This window comes from Megalops cyprinoides, chromosome 3 (assembly GCF_013368585.1).
Source record: "Megalops cyprinoides isolate fMegCyp1 chromosome 3, fMegCyp1.pri, whole genome shotgun sequence".
NCBI classification, from domain to species: Eukaryota; Metazoa; Chordata; class Actinopteri; order Elopiformes; family Megalopidae; genus Megalops; species Megalops cyprinoides.
Window position 1 is genome coordinate 8,706,755 of NC_050585.1, and position 20,237 is coordinate 8,726,991.

Here is a 20,237-nt window from a genome sequence, read left to right on the forward strand (position 1 = left end):
TGCAAATCATAGATATGGTAACGTAGCGTGACAAAGACTAGCTGTTGAGAATAAACCTAGAATAAATAAAATACGGAATCCTGTTACAGTAGATTGATTATAATAATCTTTTGCGCTTTGGGTGGATTTTGGTGCAAGAGTCACATTTGCACACAACTAATTCCTAATTATGAAACACAATGCTTAAAATAGAAGCAGTGGGTGTTTGGTAAGCGGGAGAAAAAGCATGCTCGCACAGAAGTGGGACGAACTTAGTTTCCCATTCTCTTCTGTTCACAAGCCGGTTGGTTAATTTCATCTGCAAACAGAATTAAGTACTAAATCGTTTTCCCTGCCGTAATCATTCAATTTATGCGATTTAATGTGATGATATGAATTTTTTTTTCTCTAAATTGAACTAAAATAAGGCTAAAATGAACGCTACATGCATGATAACTTTTGCTTATTGCAGATTAATACGAAGCCATGGCTACGAAAGTAATTACATTCGACAAAGGCTGTGTACAATGTATTGTAGCAAACAAATTCAACACATTGTACATTACATGATACGCGATCTTATACCCTTCGCGATTGCAAATATAAAATGATGAACTCTTTGCCATTTTTTCAAATGCCCCCTGTTGGACCAATGAAACACTGGTAAAAAGGGGGGGGTTTATGAAACTAAATGTCCTTTCCTAGATAAATAATACTCATAGTTTGATATAATTCGAAATATGTACGGATATACGCGTTCATAAATGTACATAATTTAATAAATATGACAACACCACAATCATAGCAACATCTTAATAGGTCAAATTGCAAAATATCCCCAAAATCCTTTTTAAATGGTTTGCCCCAAGGGTTACAGGAAGTTGTAGCAGCTGCCATGTTTAGCTGCTTTGTTGTAGATTTCTTGTAGGTTTCCTGCAGATTTTCTAAGTGTTGCAATGGAACCGAGCTGGAGTACATTTTTATTTCAGGTAAGGGACCTATTCAAAGCGATAATTAACACGTATGAATGAATTACTATCCAAAGCCAGAGTGCCCTGCGGTCCGTATTAGGTTTTTGAGAGGTTTAATTTTAGGTAAATCCAATCCAAGCAAAACAATGGTACATCAATCCCAGGCTTCCAGCTGTGAGGTAGGGCATGACGCTTGGAAAAAAAATCTGGTATCTTTCTTTCCACGATTTTGCTATATGAAAACAGTATTTTAATTGCTGTTTATATCGGCAAAGCGAGTTTTGTAAAAAAGATAAAGGTTGGTTTTATAGATCGAGTTGCGAGCAAGCTAACAAACATGAGCTGCGAGATCAGTCGTCGCCACTATACCAACGCCGCCGCTAGTCAGTCTTGTTTTTTCTTTGCTCATAACCCGTTGATCAGTTTTGATTGCAAGGATGCGGTGAATTCTTCCTGCTGAAAGAGCATCTTCCTCTTAAAAGCATCAGTTCATGGTTGTGAAGCGGGGGGGGAACCAACCCACACGTCTAGCGAATTGTTTCTATTTACCTAGCTAGCTAACTTTTTTCCTAAACCCCTTATTCAAATGGGTATGTAACCGCGGGTTTAGAGGAGGAATTCAAACTATGCATATAAAAGCTGCGATTCTAGCGGCGATATTTGCAAAGCATCGGTGCTTCAAAGTGTGGCCTGTTTGGAAGCCAGTGTTGGTTGCTTCGGGATGGGTGTCGTAGCTGGCAAGCTAGCTAGGTATCTTAGTTGAAGAGCGAGCTGTTCTTGAAAGTTGGCTGTTTTTGGTGGAAGTGTAGATGGCAAAGCTTGCAACTCCGTGAAGACCGCTAGATCGAGACATTCAGTGTTTTCTCCAGTGTACACGCTGCCGTGGGGGTAGCTAGGTGAATAGATCATCAGTGAAAGTAACTGGCTAGTTAGATTCTTATTTTGTAGACATTTGTAATATTTTGATGATCTTGGGTTTCCCTGGACAGTGTTTGGCTTTCATTGCATAGTGTGAATAAAGCGAATGAAGATAGATGACTCGGTAGATAGACATTGATGTTCTCTGCTCTGTTGTAGCCAGCGACGTATCTTAGCATGGAGTTTGTTTAGATCTAATACTCTTGCCACCAGTGTTGTCGCTAGGTAGCTAATACAAGCAATTTAGCTAAGCAGATGATCTATACATTATTTATGAATTTTGTGATAAATGTGTGTGGTTTGACGTACAGGCTACATTATTTAAATTTTCCAGTTAAACCTTAGACCATCTATAACTTGAAAAATGTTGGACTACTTTTTCGTAATTTCTTACCAATTCTTTTTTGAAATCATTCACACGAGTGTGGAACATTTCAAAATCGAAATGAACTCTGTCGTTCAAAGCTAACCAGCTAGCTGGCTACCTAGTTTTCCCGTACCGTTAGATGACTCATAAACGGGCCTTCGTGTCGTGGGCATCAGGAGAAGGCACATAATACGATCTGACTAACGTTAGCAAGCACGCCAGGTAGCTGCTATCCATAGTATATTTCAAATCCGATTTGTATTCTCGTTCTGCCGCATTGTTGCAGTGATCTGGGGCTGCCCTCAACTTGATCGCTGTTTACCTTGCTAGCGATCAGACTAAATAGATAAACAGATTCATCAAATAAGAGCGTTATTTGTAGAATATGGATAGGTCGGTCGGACTGAAGACCAGGCCGAAATGAAGTCTTGGCACTACCTTCGCAAGGGCAGTACATTTGTAGTTTCCATAAATCACCGTGCGGTTAGCAGTGTTATCTGCATCTGGCAGAGAAAAGTATAACTTAAACTATCGGATAGTGAATTAAAAACGTATCTGCGCTGTTTATATAACAATATTAAAGACAAGATGTAGCACCACGCATGGTGTGCAAAATGCAGTCGTTTGAACGTCTTTGACCCTGGACCACTGTGGAGGGTCGGTGGGAGATGCTGAAATCCCAGACAGGTCTCTGATTCTATTTCTAAACCATTACGTTGTACGTCACGGTGTATATGAAAGAACTTGTCTCTAAATTCTACAGTAGCTATAGTTTGTGATTTTACACGTAAAAAGTATGCATTTTCACGTGACCATGCGTGTTAATGGTACTGTTGATTTAGTAGGACTATTTCTTACTTATGTTCAGGTAAATATTTACCTACCCTGTTATCTTAAGCAATAATCAAGTAATACTGCTTGCACAAACATGGCCAAAGTGGAGTATGAAAATATTAATTTTGCCTCACCATTTGTTTACGGAGTACCAGTAATCCCATATTGCAGATTAATTTCATATGGCCCAAAGTTGTATTTTATTTTGATTTAATTTGTGGAATTGAGTTAACTACAAGCCAACTTTTTTTCCCCAAGAAATACAAGAGTGGTTTTTCTTTTTTTTTGAGGAACACTGGTACTGGTAGTGTTTACCTTTAAAAATAAAGCTCTTTCCTGAAGACCTGAAATATTTTTGGAGGGTACACTGAAAATTGAATTTGGGAATACAGTGTTCTGTGGTTGGCACTGCTTAACACTGTTCCATGGTCATTATGCCAGTGTGCGGGAGGGGAAACCAGTCCAAGTCAGTCCCTTAGGGCAGGCACTTGCAGCATCTGAAAAAAAAAAATCTTTCTCTTGCTCTCTCTCAAATGATTGTCCTCAGGGCGAAGTTGCTTGTTTCTCTTCTCCCCTTTGAAGTTTCCACTCTCCTAGTGACAGGTAGAGCTACTGTATTCCCCACATGCGGACGAAGTGCAGCTGTTACCAGCTAATTGGTGGGAGTTAAGAGCCTGTGATGGGTGCATTTCATGATCGACTGGGCGGAAATATCCAAAAGCAGTCATGACTGAACTCAAAATGGGACAACTATTTTTGTTGTTTGTTCTCGTTTCAATGCCTGTGACCAAGCAGAAAAGTGGAGCCCAATGAGGCACCAGACTCGCGCGTCACTAGCACCAGCTCCCTAAGCGTCGGAGGTAACACTTCTCAATTTAATTCTCGTGAGTCAGTCAGCGTGTGACTCAACAGCGCATTTTCCCCCAGATAAAGGTTGTATTTCAAATTTAAATGCGTGTTGTAGGTTGTGGGAGGATGATGCGAGAGGGGACCGGCTACTGCCGGCGTGGGGCGTTTTTAACATCGGCCGCCTCCAGTTCATGCCTTTGGAGCCGAGACCACCTGTCAGACCCAAAACAAAACCTTGATGTGGGCCAGGCTTTTGCAGGAGTGAGATTTTTCGGAAAGCGCCTGCTAGAGGTCAGATCTCTTCCCGGGAGCGGATTTGGGTTGCCGGGGTGACCGGCTGCTCCCCTCTAATCAAGCCAAAACGACGGGAGCCCGACTGTGCATAGTAAGGTGTGTGTTTTGGGGGGGGGGGGAGCAGGAGGAAGAGGGAGGGGGCGGTGCGGCGGGGCTGCTTTTTACGAGAGCGGCTTTGTGCGCACGGTGAGCATCGCCGTGCGAGAGTGGAAGCTCATGTAATCCGCCTGTTACTCACCTGTGGCGGGGCGAGGGAGCCCGGCCTGCTGCGGACCCCCGTTCCGTCGGAAGTGCCGCGGTCTCGTGCGCATGCCTGCGTGACTCGCGGCGCTCATCTCGCCAGGATCCAGAGCAGGCCTCTCCTGGCTGATCTCTCCTCCGGGACGCTGGCAGCTGGACGGCTAGGTAATGAGCGAGCTAAAATGGCTCTCTCCTTCATGGCCCACTTGCCAGCGAATGAACACACAGCTCATTCCGTTACCAGCAGCGTGTTTATGTCCCACTACGGATTACATTGTTCTTGAGGTGTGACACTGGTGCTAGAATCATACTAACGCTGCTTCACGAACACCAATGGGCAGTGTATTGGTGCACTGTGATTTTAAAGGAGCACAGAAAACTACAGTTTGTTTGGCAGTGACAGTCATTATAGTCCAGATGGAACTGGCTATAACCCGTTTGTGTTTTGCTGTAACTTCTCCCAAGCACGTTTTGTTGCATTGTGGTCACTGGTCCAGATTTTGCTGTACGCACAGGGTATCATAGCTTGTTAACAGCCTACACTAAAATGTCAGAAAATAACTTGCATTCCGTAACACAACGCAGCTAACCACAGAAAAGCCAAGTCACCTCATATTTGTAATTCCAAGCCATATCTGGCTTGACCAAAATATTTGTTGTGAATAATTATTTCAAGCATAGACTACCATTTAGAGCTTGCTGTAGAACACAGGCTTCAGTCATTTTGTGTTTTAACTACCACCTATTATTTTTTGGTTACTTTAGTGAAGTGGGAAGATAAATCTCTAATCATGTAGTACTGTATGAAAGCGCGCACTGTCTGCAAGCATCCACATATTCGTGCAGTACTTTGTTGTGGGGATGCTTGGATCAGTTTGCAACATGAGTGGAAGCACACTGATTATTTTTAGAAATGACATAAATTAAAAATTGTTGCTGCAGTGCACCATACCGTCTCTGAAACCTAAGTAAAATCGTATGCATTGTTGAGTGTAGGTGGATTAAACCATAAGGATACGTTTTTTTTGGAATGGAAATGAGGGATTGCAGTGATCAAAATGGTCATTTTTAACCCAGCGAGTGAAGGTTTTCCGCTTGAAGCATGGCTCACTGGGGCGTATCATTATCCCAGCTCATGTTGTTTACCAGCCTGATCCCTTTTAAACCATCACAGCATACAAGTATCTTCTCATCGGAAATTCAGCTTTCATATGATTAAGTCGTGCCTTCAGAAAGGGTCTTTTTTTTACCTTCCATGTTTGATGATGTTGGACAGCGTACCCCTTTTTTCAGATGACCGTTCATGGTTTTTTTTTTGTTGTTTTTTTGAGGTTTTTAATGATGAAATTCGTTTGCCTCGTTTTCATATTTCGTGCCTACCCCAGTCGTGAACCTGCATTGTTAAGGTGGCGTGGTTTGAAATTATGCCTTTTTTTTCCCTCCTCCCCCCTCCGCCCCATTCAGTCTTGGTGTTATTTATCTTGGAATGACCTCAGCCTTCACAGTAGATTTGTATCAAAATCATCAGAGCGGCGTGAAAGCACAGCGGGCGGCAGTCCCTCAGCCTCCGTCTGGGAGCCTGGCTGTCACCGCTGCTTGTCTGCGGGCCCCCACGCACAGGGCCCGGCCCCGACCGCAAAAGGACCGCCAACCGACGGCGGCCCACGACCGCAGTCCCGGTCAGAGCCCAGCAGGTGCATCCGCAAAGGGAGGGGGGGGGGGGGGGACGGAATCCCAGGCGCGCCCCCGCCCCCTCTTTTCGGGCCCGGGAGCAAGGCCTCGCATCGGGGACCGCGCAAAGTGCGGAGAAATGCGGCCCGGCTCAGCCGAAAAGCGCGGCGAAACCGGCAAGGACGCGCCCACAAAGACCTCCTGGAGGGCCTTAAGTGCATCAGTGCTTGGATTTGTGTCTTCTACAATGGAAGAGATAAAATAAGGAATAGAATGTTGAATTCTTTTCCCCTCCCTCCTTCTCTTTCTCCCCCCCTCCTGCCCCCGTTGAATGGATGGCTGAACCTGAAAGCGAGGGGTCAGGTATTTAACCCCTCTCTTTTTGGGGGCTGAGGAAGAGCGCACGGCCGTCTTAATTTGCGGCGTCCCCCTGCCTCAGGCTCCTGGCTGCGAGGAGTGCATGTTTTCTCCTCAGGAGCGTCCACCCTTTGCAAAACAGTGCACAAACAACCGGGTGGAAGGGTGGCTTTTTGCGCCGTGAGGCCAAACCACCGAATGAGTAGCGTGTGGGGCGTAGAAAGGCCGCGGGTGTCCTCACTATCTCCTCACGCACCGCACAAAGCGCGTAGACCTTTCAGTTTTCAGTTCCATCATTCAACACCATGATTTCATGGATGCTGTACACTACCACATGGTGCACATTAGTATGCGTCCGTAGGAACAGGCAGGTTCGCCTTGAGGCGTTTTCAAATCGCGCAGCATTGGATTGCATTTCTGATTGTGAAGGGCATGGGTAACGCCGGGAAAAGCTCTGTCTCCGCGGTGAGCTCAATTGTAGTAAACATGTCATTTGAGCCTGTCTCAGTACTGCTTAAATTAACTCTCGGTGCGTGACCACATTTCTTGTATTAGGCGTATCAGGCCTGCTTTTTTCCGTTTGCTTTGCACACTTCTCTCGACCTCACTTGAAAAGACAACAAGTGCAGCAGTAATGAAGAATCTACACACCTCACACCACATGAAAAGCCGTGTGATATTAATAGATATGAGCTGTCATAAGAAGCAACAGGAGTTGCGTTTTGCTTGTGTGCAGAATCGTGAAGTAAATATTACCATTGTAGGGCCACAAAAACGAAAGCGCTCGCTTATCTCAGGTGTCCCTTTGGGAAGCTTTAACGCCACTGCTGGGGAGGGTCATTTGTCTTGCGTGTGAATTTTGTGCGGACGTTAAGCAGATTTAATCGCAGCTGCACCTGCCGCTGAGGTGCTTCATTGTCAAAGTCCACAAGAGCAGCCTGTAAACGCCTGCAAAGAGCAAAGCTGTGCTCTCGACTGTCTTGTTCTCACAAATTGAAACTTCAGACTTAACTCTGTCCTAGTGTATATCGTCCTAAATACCAGAGGCCTGTTTCATGAGCTCTGAAACCGAACCACAAGGCAGATGTGTATTTACACGTGTCGTGTATTTAATTTTTAATGGCGGTCGGCGTTTCTTCCTTCGGAGTCACAAACCCTGCTGTCTCCCGGCTCACACTTTTCCTTTCACCCTGCTGTGTGTGTTGTTTGAGCGGCTTTTCCTCAGGTGCTAATTTAGCACTTCCAGCTTATACAAATGAACAGCCTCAGGTGTGTTTGTATTGTACTTTAATGACGTTGTCCCCACCCTGTGTATTGAGATTAGGTATGCGACACACACCTGTGTCAGGCTCGGGGTTTGATTTCAAACTGAAAGTGACACGCCGAGATCCCTGTGCGCATGTGCGCGTGTGCACGTGTGTGGGAGAGGTCGGTCCTCTGAGAGTTCCACCGCTGCTTCAGCCATACTTGCAGTGGTTGCCCCCCACTCCCGCCTCCCCCAATGAAAGGGAGCGCCTGCAAGTAAACCGCAGACACGGGGTCACTTGAGGGATGAATTCCGCTTCCTCCGACCTCTCGCGGTTTGCCTTGTTCTCCTCGGTCCGCCTGAGCAAAGCAAAGGCCCCTTTCCCCCTGGCTGGGCTCCCTTTGTTCGCGCCCACAATGGCAGATCCCAAATCTTCAGACGCATCGCCCTTTTCTCCCCTCCCACACACGGCCAGCTCGCACAATGCCCCCCTGACGCCTCGCTTTCACGCGCAGCGAGCGCCCCGCCGCAGACAGCCAGCCAGCCAGCCGGCAGCTAGAAGAACTGGCCCAGTCGTAGCGGGAGACCGCTTCGCCCCGCGAACCGATATAGAGTCTCCCCGTGGGTGCATGCGCGTGCCCGCTCGAGCTCGCACCTCGCCACTGAGAGAACCGGGATTCTATTTTTAGAGCGGAACACCTACGGTGAGTAACCTCCGGTCCAGGCGCTGCTCTGCCGCCTCCTCACTCTCCGGCATGCCGCCGACGCCCCGGCTCAGGCAGCCCCCCCCCGTGAAGAGCGTCCGTGAAGAGCGCCAGGATCCAATCAGGTCTGGCTCAGACGTTTACAAAGCCGACACACGCCTCCGGCCTCAGCACACAGGCCTACATCCTCAGCCTGATTTAATCTGTTCAGTACAGCCTGTTCATTTTTCCAATAAACTGCCCATCATCACCCTTATAAATCTTCCAAAACTGCAACGTGTTCTCATCCTCTTCCCCTGCGGTGTGGGTCACCCCCCCGGCACCGCACCAGGCCCGCGAACTTTGCCCCGTTGGCGGAGTGTTCCCCTGGCCACGCTCGCAGACACACGGATGCAACGCTCAACATGACTCACTTTCTATTCTGGATCGATTGTGAGGCTGCAGCTTCAGCAGAGCTCACAGTCTCCCTTTCACAGCTCAGCAGCTTCACTCCCGCCGAGCCGGGGAGATCCGACGCTTTTTTTTTTTTGGGGAGGGGGGGGGGGTGGATGAGCTGCATGCCGTCAATAACAGACAGAGCCGACAGTGTTTAATGCCGAAACGCTGCTCGGGCGTCGGAGGCCCTTTCAGAAGCCTAGCGCCTGGCGTGCGCCCGAACCCTCCAAACAGTCGTGGCAGGCGAGACGACAAAATCCAAGCGAAGGTTATATTTAGCGTGATATTTTCTGACAGCCCTTCGTTGATGGCAGCTGTGTTTTCAGTGCCCCCAGTGTGTGTGTAGTGAGCCAACAAGGAATGAGGGAGAGTGAAACGCTAAATGAAAAAAACAGAAGAGCGTACTCGCACAGTGAGACCAGTTACATAAACTGGGAAACTGGTGGCTCTGAAGATGTAGGCTAATCTCCAGAGAGCGCTCGCTTACATAAGAGCGATGATGTGAAAGCGGTGTGTGAGCAACACCGCAGAACATCTGACCACCGCGTTCCTGTGCTGTGACTTACCCTTATGGCAGTGGAAGGGAGAGGGCCAGGTTTTCCCGACAAAGCTTTACACCTCTGTGAATGTAAGGTGGCAGTGCAGCATAGTGGTAAGGAGCAGCGCTCGTAACCAAAAGGACACAGATTCGGTTCCCCATTCAGGCACTGCTGCTGTACCCTTGGGCAAAGTACTTACCCCAGAGTTGCCTCAGTAAATATCCAGAAGTGTAAATGGATAAATGGAACCTATGTAATGTATGTAACCATCACTCTGGATGAGAGTGTGATGAGAGTGAGAGTGTTCACTAAATGCCAATAATGTACATGTAATGTAAGATTGAAGTCTGTTTGAAGTGTGTTTTGAGATATGCCCCCCTCTGAGGGGTGTGGTAGATGTGTAGACGAGAGGGTGTGTAAACTTATGTGCTCATGTGTGGCTGTCTTTCCCTTCCTCAGCAGGCTAACGAAGCCCTGCACCACCAGCACCAGGTGGCCCAGAACAGCCTGCTGCCACTCCTCAACTCCGCCGCCGAGCCGCAGGACCAGAAGCCCGTGCTGCCCATCCCGCTGGACCAGAAGCCCCCGGTCAGTGCCGCCGAGCTCCTGAAGGACAATGTGGCCAGCGGGACAGGGGCCGGCGGGGGCGGGGGAGGGGGAGGCGGCGGGGGAGGAGGAGGCGGAGGAGGGGGCGCGCCGATGGCCACGGTCAAGAAGGAGCAGAAGACCAAGACACCCTTCATCTGCGGCTACTGCAACAAGGCCTTCCGCGACAGCTACCACCTGCGGCGGCACGAGTCCTGCCACACAGGCGTCAAGATGGTGTCGCGGCCCAAGAAGCCGCCGCAGACGGCGCCCACCATGGTGCCACTCATCTCCACCGTGCCGCGCGAGAACAGCGGCAACACCTCCTACATCTCCACCATCGCCGGCATCCTCACCACCGCCACCACCTCGGCGTCCACGGGCTCCAGCATCATGTCGGCGACGGCCATGGCCAGCGTCCAGCAGCAGCAGCAGCAGCAGCAGCAGAGCGCGCCCAAGAAGCCCGCCAAGCCCGTGAAGAAGAACCACGGCTGCGAGATGTGCGGCAAGGCCTTCCGCGACGTCTACCACCTGAACCGCCACAAGCTGTCGCACTCGGACGAGAAGCCCTTCGAGTGCCCCATCTGCCAGCAGCGCTTCAAGCGCAAGGACCGCATGACCTACCACGTGCGCTCGCACGAAGGGGGCGTGCACAAGCCCTACATCTGCTCCGTCTGCGGGAAGGGCTTCTCCAGGTAAGGGTGCCCGCGTGCTGAAGCAAGGGTGCATTCTGCGGGGACGGGGGGTCTGCGTTTTGGGGTGTTTCGTGTATGCATTGTGTATTACATGCATGGGGACCAAACTTATAAAAATAACAGTTATGACAGACCTAAAATAAAGCACTTAAGGCTCTTGTCAGATGCGTAGACTCTTTAACCAAGAACACTGAGGCAAATTGATGTGCACAAGAGCCTAATGTATGTTTTTTTTGGTTCCGTTTCATGTTTAACACGCCCAGCTAACCTCTTCAGTCAGACTATTAATCAGTTAACAGCCTTGTCCTCCTGCAGTTCCCAGTGTGTTTTGAATCTCTGAAAGTGGAGGCAGCGGCCTGTAAGTGCCCTGTGTGTGTGTGTGTGTGTGTGTGTGTGTGTGTGTGAGCGAGCGAGTGAGCGTATGCCTTGCTGCTGTTCCAGTGCACTCATCACGTCATCCCCAGGGAGTAACATTAAACAGCAGCAGTGACCGAGTCATGGATTTCCTCTTATGTTGGAGGCTCTGCGGTCAGGGCGGGACTAGCAGCTCATTCCAAGCCCAGATTTCCCTCCCAGGATGCTTTGCTCCACTGACACTCCCCGGGGACTCCTCAGCCGCAGTGTCCGATACAGATACAGCCTTTTACGTCCCCTAATATCCCACCGCAGGGGCTGGGGGGGAACAGATCGTCCCGAGATTAATTTCCCTTTAAGCAATAAGGTACACAATGAAAACTCCACTTTCCAAAGGAAACTTTCCATTGTGGCCAGAGAGAAATCTGGTGAACAAAAGAGCAGAGAAGTGGCGCTTGGGTGGGAGCTCCTGGCTCGGCTCGCTGCGCGGCCCAGGAATGCTTCAGCGCCTTGAGGATAATCTGCTGTAAGCGCTACATTGTCTGAGGGAGCGGTAAGTGCGGCGCGCGGACGGCGGGCAGCTCCGGACATGACCGCGGCTTCATTCCTGCGCGGTGACGCAGAGCAGGGAGGCGGATGACTGCGCCGGGGCCGTGCGCCGGAGCACAGGGCCCGCTCGGCGCTGGCACCACGTCCGGTGGCCTGTCGGCCCGCCGTATTACTGACAAACGGAGGCGCGTTGGGGGAGCGGCGGTGTCTGCCTGGTGACCCGCGGCGGAGTCCCTCTCCTTAACGGTACAGCCCTTACCAGGCGTGACCCCGTCTCTCTGAGGACGCGCTGGCAGCGGTTGCGTCGCTGGAGTTTTCGGATGCTTAACCCGTGGTGGAGCCCGTCCAGCGATGGCGTAATGGAAGAACGCGGTTCTGATCGGACAAAGCCAGCTGTCAGGCGTCCTCATTCATTCCAGAGCCGCGGTGACGGCGGTGGAATTCCCGCCGCCATGAATGAACGGATGAATGAATGAACGGCAGAATGACGCATCCAGATAGAACTGCGAACAGCACTTGATATTAAAACTGCAACAAAAAAAAAAAACCCTCTCTTATCTTCTCTCCTTTAGGCCTGATCATCTAAGCTGTCATGTGAAACATGTGCATTCCACAGAGAGGCCGTTCAAATGCCAAGTTACGGTAAGCAGTCCCCCCTTTCCGCGCTACTCCGTTCTCAAAAGTTGCTCGTTGTTGACATGCCAAAACAGCTGTCAGTTTGTTTAAATTCCCTCAACCTGTAGATCGGTGTTATTCGCCTTTGACCGCATCAGTTTACAGCATAAGGAGGCTCTTGATTGGCCTGAAACTATATTTAACACCTGTTGCGACTAACACAGATATGTTGACCATGTTAGTTAAACTAAACTACATAGCTTCCTAAGGCCTGAAATCGAGTTTTGTTAATTGGCCCGTGTTTGGGGGGGCCCCTTGCGTTTCCGTTTTCAAAAGGAATAGGGCCTTTTAAAATGGAAAGCAGTGAATTCCCCTGCCATGTAATTTAATATACGTTCAAAGGGACTGCTCAGTGCACAGCGGCTAATACACTGTTTCCCCTCCGCTTTTCTCCCCAGTATGGACTACATAGGAAGTACTGTTCAATCGCTTCAGCCAATGAAAGAAAAGGGAGGGAGGGGTGTGTATATGAGGATATTTATCTACTCTGCACAGAAAGTAACCTGTGCTGAATGAGCAGGAGAAAGTGTATGTAAGAAAATGGTTAAAAACAAATTTTGGGGGTAGAGAAGAACACTGCAAATTCTATGAAAAGTAGGTTAGGTAAAACAGGATGGGTCTATTTGCAAATCAGAATGTGGACTGTACTACTGGCCGTACATCTAGAGGGCATTTTGGAGTATGATGCTTTTATTAAAATGGTACTCGTAATTGCAGCTAGTTGTCATCTCTGACTGTTGTGAGGTGACTGCTGTAACTGATGTAGATGTACCTGTGGCATAAAAGTTGGGAAGTAAATGTCCAAAATGACTTTTGCTAGGATTTTTGGGGGGGAGAAAACTGCTTATATCCTCCCTTACACTATTTTATTATAGGGAAATAAGAGTCAGCATTTATGGCTGGTTGCTAAAGATAACAAGTGATTGGCATTTTCAGTTTACGATGCTGCTAAGCAGAGGAAGCAAGATTACCATTCTGTGAAAGCTGTTTCACAAAGTGGGCGCAGGAATCTTCATTGTTTGTAACCTTCGCTACATCTTGATAGAACACTTTTTGTAGTCGCAGCCTTGTAGCCTTCCTCCTGCTCCCAAAGCAGTTAGGGAATGAGCCAGCCTGTGAGAAATAACCAGGTCTACCTGATGCACATTTAGTCAGCCAAGACCGGCCACTCCTTTAGCAAGTAGAATTGGCGACCGTGCGAGTGTGTGGCTAAGGTTGCCGGGCGATGGCTGTGTGTCGTGTGCTGCAGGCCTGCACATCTGCCTTCGCCACCAAAGACAGACTGCGCTCGCACATGATCCGGCACGAAGGGAAGGTCACCTGCAACATCTGTGGCAAGATGCTGAGCGCAGCCTACATCACCAGCCACCTAAAGACGCACGGCCAGACCAGCTTCAACACTTCCTGTAACAAAGGTATGGCAAATCACCCCCCCCCCCCCGTAGGCATTAGTCATCTGCCCTCCCAAGGTTCCTCCGCAGTGACGCACGTTGAGGTGGGCGGCGTGTTTACCAGTGAGACGCTCAGACTGTCCGAGGGAGGAGAGACGGCTCTGCAGAGCGTTTTCCAAGCCGGTTGCAGGATCCTTTTTGTAGCACGGTCACTGACACATGTAGCGGGTGTATATGCTGTTACTGCAGTCTTGTACATGTAGCCAGATGGGTGACATTTCAGAGAATCTGTGGCTGTCTGTTGAAATTGGAGGGAACAGAAGAGAGGAAACTACATCATCAGTTTGTTTACTTATGCTGGCGCTGGCGTACGTGCTGCTTCAATTTGATGTGAGTCATGGCTGAGGAAGGAAGTGGATGAAAGTTGATGGGAATACCTTGTTTTGGAAGGCGTGCTTTTTGAGGGTCGTCCCAGTGCACTTTATTCCACACGGCAGCATGAGGTTTTGAGCAGTAAGGCAGACGTATACGATCGTCTCACGTTCTCGTCCGGTAATGAAGAGTCCTTCCGCTGACAGTGTTGTGCTTTGGAACGTCATTGCTGCAGCTGTGATTTGTAAACTTGGTGTCCTTGCCGCATAAGCACATTTGGCCAGTCACCTCTGACTCAGGCTGAGTGAAGGGAATCCAGGTTGTTTTTTCCTGTAGCCATTTGCTCCATGTCACCACTCCCTAACGTTTTTTTGTTTCGTTTTCTTTTTTAATTCCCATCTATTACACCCTTGTAACGGGAGGCCTGGCCGTGACCGTTCACGCGTTGGGGTCGAGATATAAGCTGATTGATGGAAGCTGACTGTGTAGTGAAGCGTGTTCGCTTAGATGCGGTCCGCGAACTGTAAAAGCTGCAGGGGATTACAGTGTCCTTTATTTTGTAAGAAATACTTCATCAATGCATGCATGTGTCATTATTCTCAAACACGTTTCCACCTTTAACTCAAAGAGATATAAATCGTATTAGTACTGTTGACCTGCATGGACAGAAATTTTATTTCTTGCCATCTATAAATGATTTGGGGAAAATCAGGGCGGATAACAGCTAAAAATTGCACTCGGAGGTACTGAATGCCATTAAGTTGAAGCCAGATATCATTCCGTAGCAGAAAAGTACATGCCCTGTCTCTGGGCGTGTGTGCGTTTGAACTCTGAATGACATTTATCCTCGCAGACAGAATAGTACTGCCCGCAGCACAAATCTGCTCTGAAACATTCTAAATTTAAATGTAAAGAGGTTTCGACAGAAAGCTTGTTTCCATGTAGACCGAAAGGGTTAAAAAGCAGAGGGTTAAAGAAGAATGCAGGAAGGGTATCTGATCCGACCACAGAAACGCTTTAATTTCCTCCACTCATTAAATGTGTTGAGAAGTGCGGCTTGCGGCGAGTCGGTGAAGGAGATGAGTTGTGACTGAAGCACTCTCCCATTGGTCGCTTCAGCGCTGGCAGGACTCGCTGCTGTACGCCTTACAGTTGGGGGAAGGGAGGGGGGTTTCCTCCTCCGCAGAACCTCCAGGCACCACACACAGAATCATCTTCCACCCTTCACTGCATTTCGCTTCCAACAATCCCACCTCCAAGCTGACAAAAACGGGAGGGAATTCCTACGATTTCAGAGGCCCCTGTCTGCCGTTTTTTGGGCATGTCCGTTAGCGCATGTTATTTGGGCAGCAGTTTCTAAAGAGCACAGGATGTTAAACAAAGATCCCCTCCCACGGGATTGCCAGGATTCTAACCTCCCTTCCCCGTGCAGCTGAGGAAACCAAAACAAGCATCCTTCAGAGTCTCTCCATATTTTGAGTTTGTTTTATGTTTCTTGTCATGCACTGTTTTTGTTCTTGTTTCCCCCTAGATGAAATTCAAGCAATGAAAGACTTGCCTCCTGCTAAGGGTGAAAGTGAATACTTGTCCTCATTCAATGTCATCCCAGTCTCTGTAGAAACATAGTGGCCCTCGTGTTGGAAGCTTGAAGTAAGAGGAATCCTGGATTGTGCTTTCATTACAGAAGGCTTAATGGTCATTAAACTCAGTAGTTGTTAGCGTTGTACAAGGCTCAATACAAACAAAAGGAGGGAGGAGCCTTAATGTGCTCTCACGCATTTTTTCCTGGGAAAAAAAAGGGAGAATGCTGTTTTATATCTCCCCCTCAAATTCCAAGCCAGTAGGTTTGGAATCGGTTTTGCAAAAGCCGCGAGGAATTCCTCCAGGCGCACACGGTCGTGTTCGCCACGGATCGTCTTTCCTGTACGCTGGCCGCGTCACGTCGGCCACTTGGGGGCGGCGCACGAGCCAAAGCGTAATGTTCCGTCAAGGGCTCTGCCAGGCGGGCTCAGCTGTCTGCGCTCCGCAGCAACCCCCAGAGAGAGAGAGAGAGAGAGAGAGAGCAGGCGGCACTGCCTGCCCATTGTAACTCTGTGTGTCTGTATTTCTGAATAGGGGACTGGCAGTGGAGCTCCACAGGGGCGCGAAAAGGTAATGCTGTAGTGTAATGCGAAACCCCTCCGAGACAAACACAACCCAGCACCCGCCTCATAAACCCGCACCATAGACACCTCTGCCTGCAGTGTCTGCAGCTGTCCCACATCACCAAAAGAAGGTCATCTTAGAAACTGAGTACATTGTACGATTGACTGTCGCACATGAGCGTGGCTTCGATATAGGTGAAGTGTTGCAGGTGTAACGTGTCATCACACCGAATTGCTGTATACATTTGATTTCGAGTTGATCTAGATAGAGGACATTTCTGCTAGGGAAAAAAAGCTTAGTGTTGAACCTTTGCTCTGTGAACTCTTGATGAACAGGGCCCGGTTAATACCTCCCACGTTTCAAAAAACTGAAAAATTCCTAAAGCAATTGCCTGATTTCTTTTTTGTATCCTCATCAAAGAAATGGGTTAGATGCATTTTGTGTTATGTGGAATGGATTGCTGGATATCACTAGAGACCCATTACCCTTTTTTATTGATATAACCTACATCCAGAAGCTTGACTTTTGGAACACCACAGTGCTGACATGCTTGGTTGGTTGAACTGCAAGGGGCAGGGAGAGGGAAGGAGAAGGAGGAAGGGGGAGGGAGTGGGGGCACATAAACTCTCTCACGGTCCCTTTTTCTTTTGTCTCTTTCCTAGACACTAATGAGGTCTGCAACTCTGCCTCAGCCACGCCTGTCACAGCCTCCGCCCCCATCACCACGGCAATGAACCGCGGCAACGTCAGCAGCAACCCGGTCACCATCGCGGCACAAATGAACATTACCACCAACACGGTCAACATCACTTCGCCGGTCAACCTCCAGCACCCGGTCACCATCACAGGGCCGGTCAACATCGCCTCGGTCAACATCCCGGCCACTGCTCCCATGAATATTGCCCACCCGGTGGCCATCACCACCCCGATGCCCATGAATATCACAGGGCCCCTCAACATCGCCATGAGGCCCATGGAGAGCATGCCTTTTCTGTCCCAAGTCCTGCCTTCTTCCCCTCCCTGGTAAAAAAAAAAAAAAAATCCAGACCCTTATTCGAGCCCACCCATACCCGCCCTTTCCATCAACCCCTCCTCCTCTCCCCCCTTCCAGCAGTCCCACCCATTCCCCTGGCCCCTCTCACCCCATCCACCCCAAATATTAACGTTTACTTGGTGCAGGGGGCAAAGAGAGACTTGGAGGCTGCAGCCCCTGGCACTTGGCTGCAACAGAAGCAGCACAAAATATAAAGAGAAGGAAATCCCACAGGAGAAGGCTAGGGCTTTTTTCCCTCCTTCTTCTGAAGGACATCTTTCCTCGGCGTGGCCGAGTTGAGGAGAGCGTGCGAAACGGCTGCGTAACCGTGACGGTTCGTGATGCGCAGAGCCCGGAGAGCGAAGGGGTTCGGCTCCACTCTAGCATCACGGAGCGCCTGGACCTCTGGGGTTTGGCGGAGGGGGGGGGGGGGGGGGGTGGCAGAAAAAGGATGGGAAAAAAAGGACAAACGCAATAAGTGTGCATTGCTGGTTTTAAAAGTTTCAAAGGATCTCTTACAGAGCAGTGGGTGTTTCTTAGGTTGTTTTTTTAACTATAGCCTGCTAATCAGTATTTAATAATGTTTTAAGGAAAAAAAATAAAAGGGACAAAGGCTTCCATTGAGAGGGAAGAGAATTTTTCATGACACGAGTGTAAACTTGGTTTTACAGATAAAGGAGAGAAGCTCTTTGAATGAGGTACAGTGACTGTATTGTACAGTTGCGTATGACTTGACAATGTTAACCCTCTCCAATCACTCCATCGTCGTCTTTTTTAACTCTGTACATCTCCAGAGTCCCTCACAACTGTTAGATATCTTCTAGTTATTTTTCTTGTTTTGTTTGGGATAGCTGGGATGTGCTTCTTTTACTTAGTTGTCAGTGGACATTGGTCATTCTAACAGGAGCTGAAAGAGGAATCTTGCACTGAATGCATATCCCGTATTTAATAAAACGGCAGTATTATCAAAGATCAAATTTGCGAGTGTTAGGCGACAAGCCTTTAATGTAGATACCGAGGCCATCTAGTGGCCTTCAGATACCATGCTGAGAGATTGGTCCTAAAGTTCACCAGTTTTGCTATGACTATTATCATGTTGGTGACGGATTGTAGTTTTTTTTTAGAATTATTTTACACTCTGTTTTTTTTTTTTTGGTTTTGTTTTTTTATTTTTTTTTCTCACTGAAGTTGAGGACCCTGTTAGTGTGGACCTTCTGCTCAGGAACCTTGCTGAGAGTTGCCCAGTAATCTGGTTTGTTTTTTTTTTTTTTTTTTTAAATGAATTAATGTCTAACACGTAACTTTATCCTGGACTTTTCCATGTTACTTTGTAAATATTTAACACACCATATACTTTTTTTTTTTTTGGATAAAAAAAAAAATAAAGTAGAAGCCCTTCACATGTCAGGGAGCCAAGAACTTTAGTCACTTTTTAATATCGCCGTCCATGTTTAAGGAAAAGAGTGGTTGTTTAAATGACTCCTGATATTGTTGGTTATTCTCATTCAATACCTTCACAATTTTTACAGTTAAACCAAAACTGCCATCTGGGTTTGGTGGATTGGCAATTGTCCCTCAGTGGTCCTTGTGTAAGAGATTGAGGATCAGGAGAGGGTGAACCACTGAACGAGGGTGCCCCATGTGTCCTGCGAGCGGTGGGGACAGTCAGGCCAGACTCCCTTCCTCCCCTGGTCCTCACATACTTTCACTAAGCAGGCCTGCTAATATCAGGACTTTGTAAAGCACTTGTAGCCTGGTGCACACATGGTGCAGAATCAGACCTCTGAGCAGTGCAAGCCAGTGTGTGACAGCTAGAGAAGGCTGGGTGCCGCGTGGGTTTTGCGACCCGGTGTTGCACTTTTGTGCAAACCTAACGCCCAGCGAGCATGAACCAGGAGGGGCTCAAATGGACAAAATCCCTCTGCCCCTCAGTCCTGCATGACAACTGGAACTGTAGGGCGCGATGGGTTGCGAGCTCTTAAAACCAAACTACAGTAGAGGGATTAGAGTATATACGATTTACGAAAAGAAAACACTAAAAAAAACTCTAGTCAGGAAGAGAAAGGTGTGTAATACTGAACTGAGTTAACGGTTACGTTTGTCCTGCTGCAGTGAAGTAATTATGATCACAAGCTCCGATCTGCTTCATATACTAATGGCACACCCTGAAATGCTGTATGGTTCCTTGTCCAGAAATGTATTGGTAGATGCATGGCAGAAGTAATCTTCAAATGTTCAGACTATTGTCAAAAATGCAAGTCAGATGTACTTGACTAGATTCAAGTGTTCTGTTCGTCTGATACGTCCATGTTACCATGGCGAACAGGTATTTGTTCTGTTGCTCTCTGTGCAAGAGGCATTGTACACACCTATCACGAAAGAACACAAGAAAATGCATGAACTGAGGTTTTTGCCGAGTCTTGCTTTGAAGAGGGAATGGCTTGTCAAATGTTTGCTCCTCTTATGCATCATCAATTTGCTTTACAGGGGGAAAGTTGACACTTTTGTTTTTCTCTCAACTAAATGCAATTGGCATTGCAGTGATTTTTTTTAAACTAATTTGGAGAATAAAATGAATGATGTTTGGAATTTTTAGCCGTCAAAGATGAATTGGCAGATCTTGGACCCTTGTGAAGGCAGTTGAATGTATATCTTTGTACAAAACCATTTAGTTCTGAGGATGTGGTAGTTATAATAGATACGTGAAAGAAAAAAGTAAGATAACCTTTTATAAATCTTTTGTATTAGAACATTAACAATGGTAATTTTTTGTATATATGAAGACTAGGCTTTCTGATTAGCAGAAAGGTAAAACATTCCTACATTTTTTTTAAATGTATGTTTGTCAAAAATAATTATGTAAACATGCGCAATGTTTTATGTGCCTTTTATTTGGGTTGTCTAAATAAAAGAAAACTATAAAACATGAGTGGGGGTTGTCTCTGAGTGCTGTTTCCAATTTGCTGTTTCACTGTCTGTCCACTCAGCCATCATTAGAGCTTTATGTATGAGATTAATGCTTCACTTCCATAGG

At 47.8% G+C, this 20,237-nt stretch overlaps 1 protein-coding gene across 2 annotated transcripts; it reads left to right on the top strand.

The window, feature by feature from the left end:
* The first annotated feature begins 897 nt into the window (after positions 1–897).
* LOC118774900 (vascular endothelial zinc finger 1-like) lies at positions 898–17,614 on the top strand. Of its 2 annotated transcripts, none has more exons than XM_036524491.1 (5): positions 898–968; positions 9,864–10,684; positions 12,160–12,229; positions 13,512–13,677; positions 16,833–17,614. In XM_036524491.1, the coding sequence occupies exons 1-5, from the start codon at positions 936–938 to the stop codon at positions 17,195–17,197; spliced, it is 1,455 nt and encodes a 484-aa protein (XP_036380384.1). In that variant the 5' UTR covers positions 898–935; the 3' UTR covers positions 17,198–17,614. The 2 variants fall into 2 exon arrangements, with proteins under 2 accessions (XP_036380384.1, XP_036380385.1); XM_036524492.1 differs by having other exon boundaries at positions 903–968; positions 9,867–10,684.
* Positions 17,615–20,237: the final 2,623 nt, after the last annotated feature.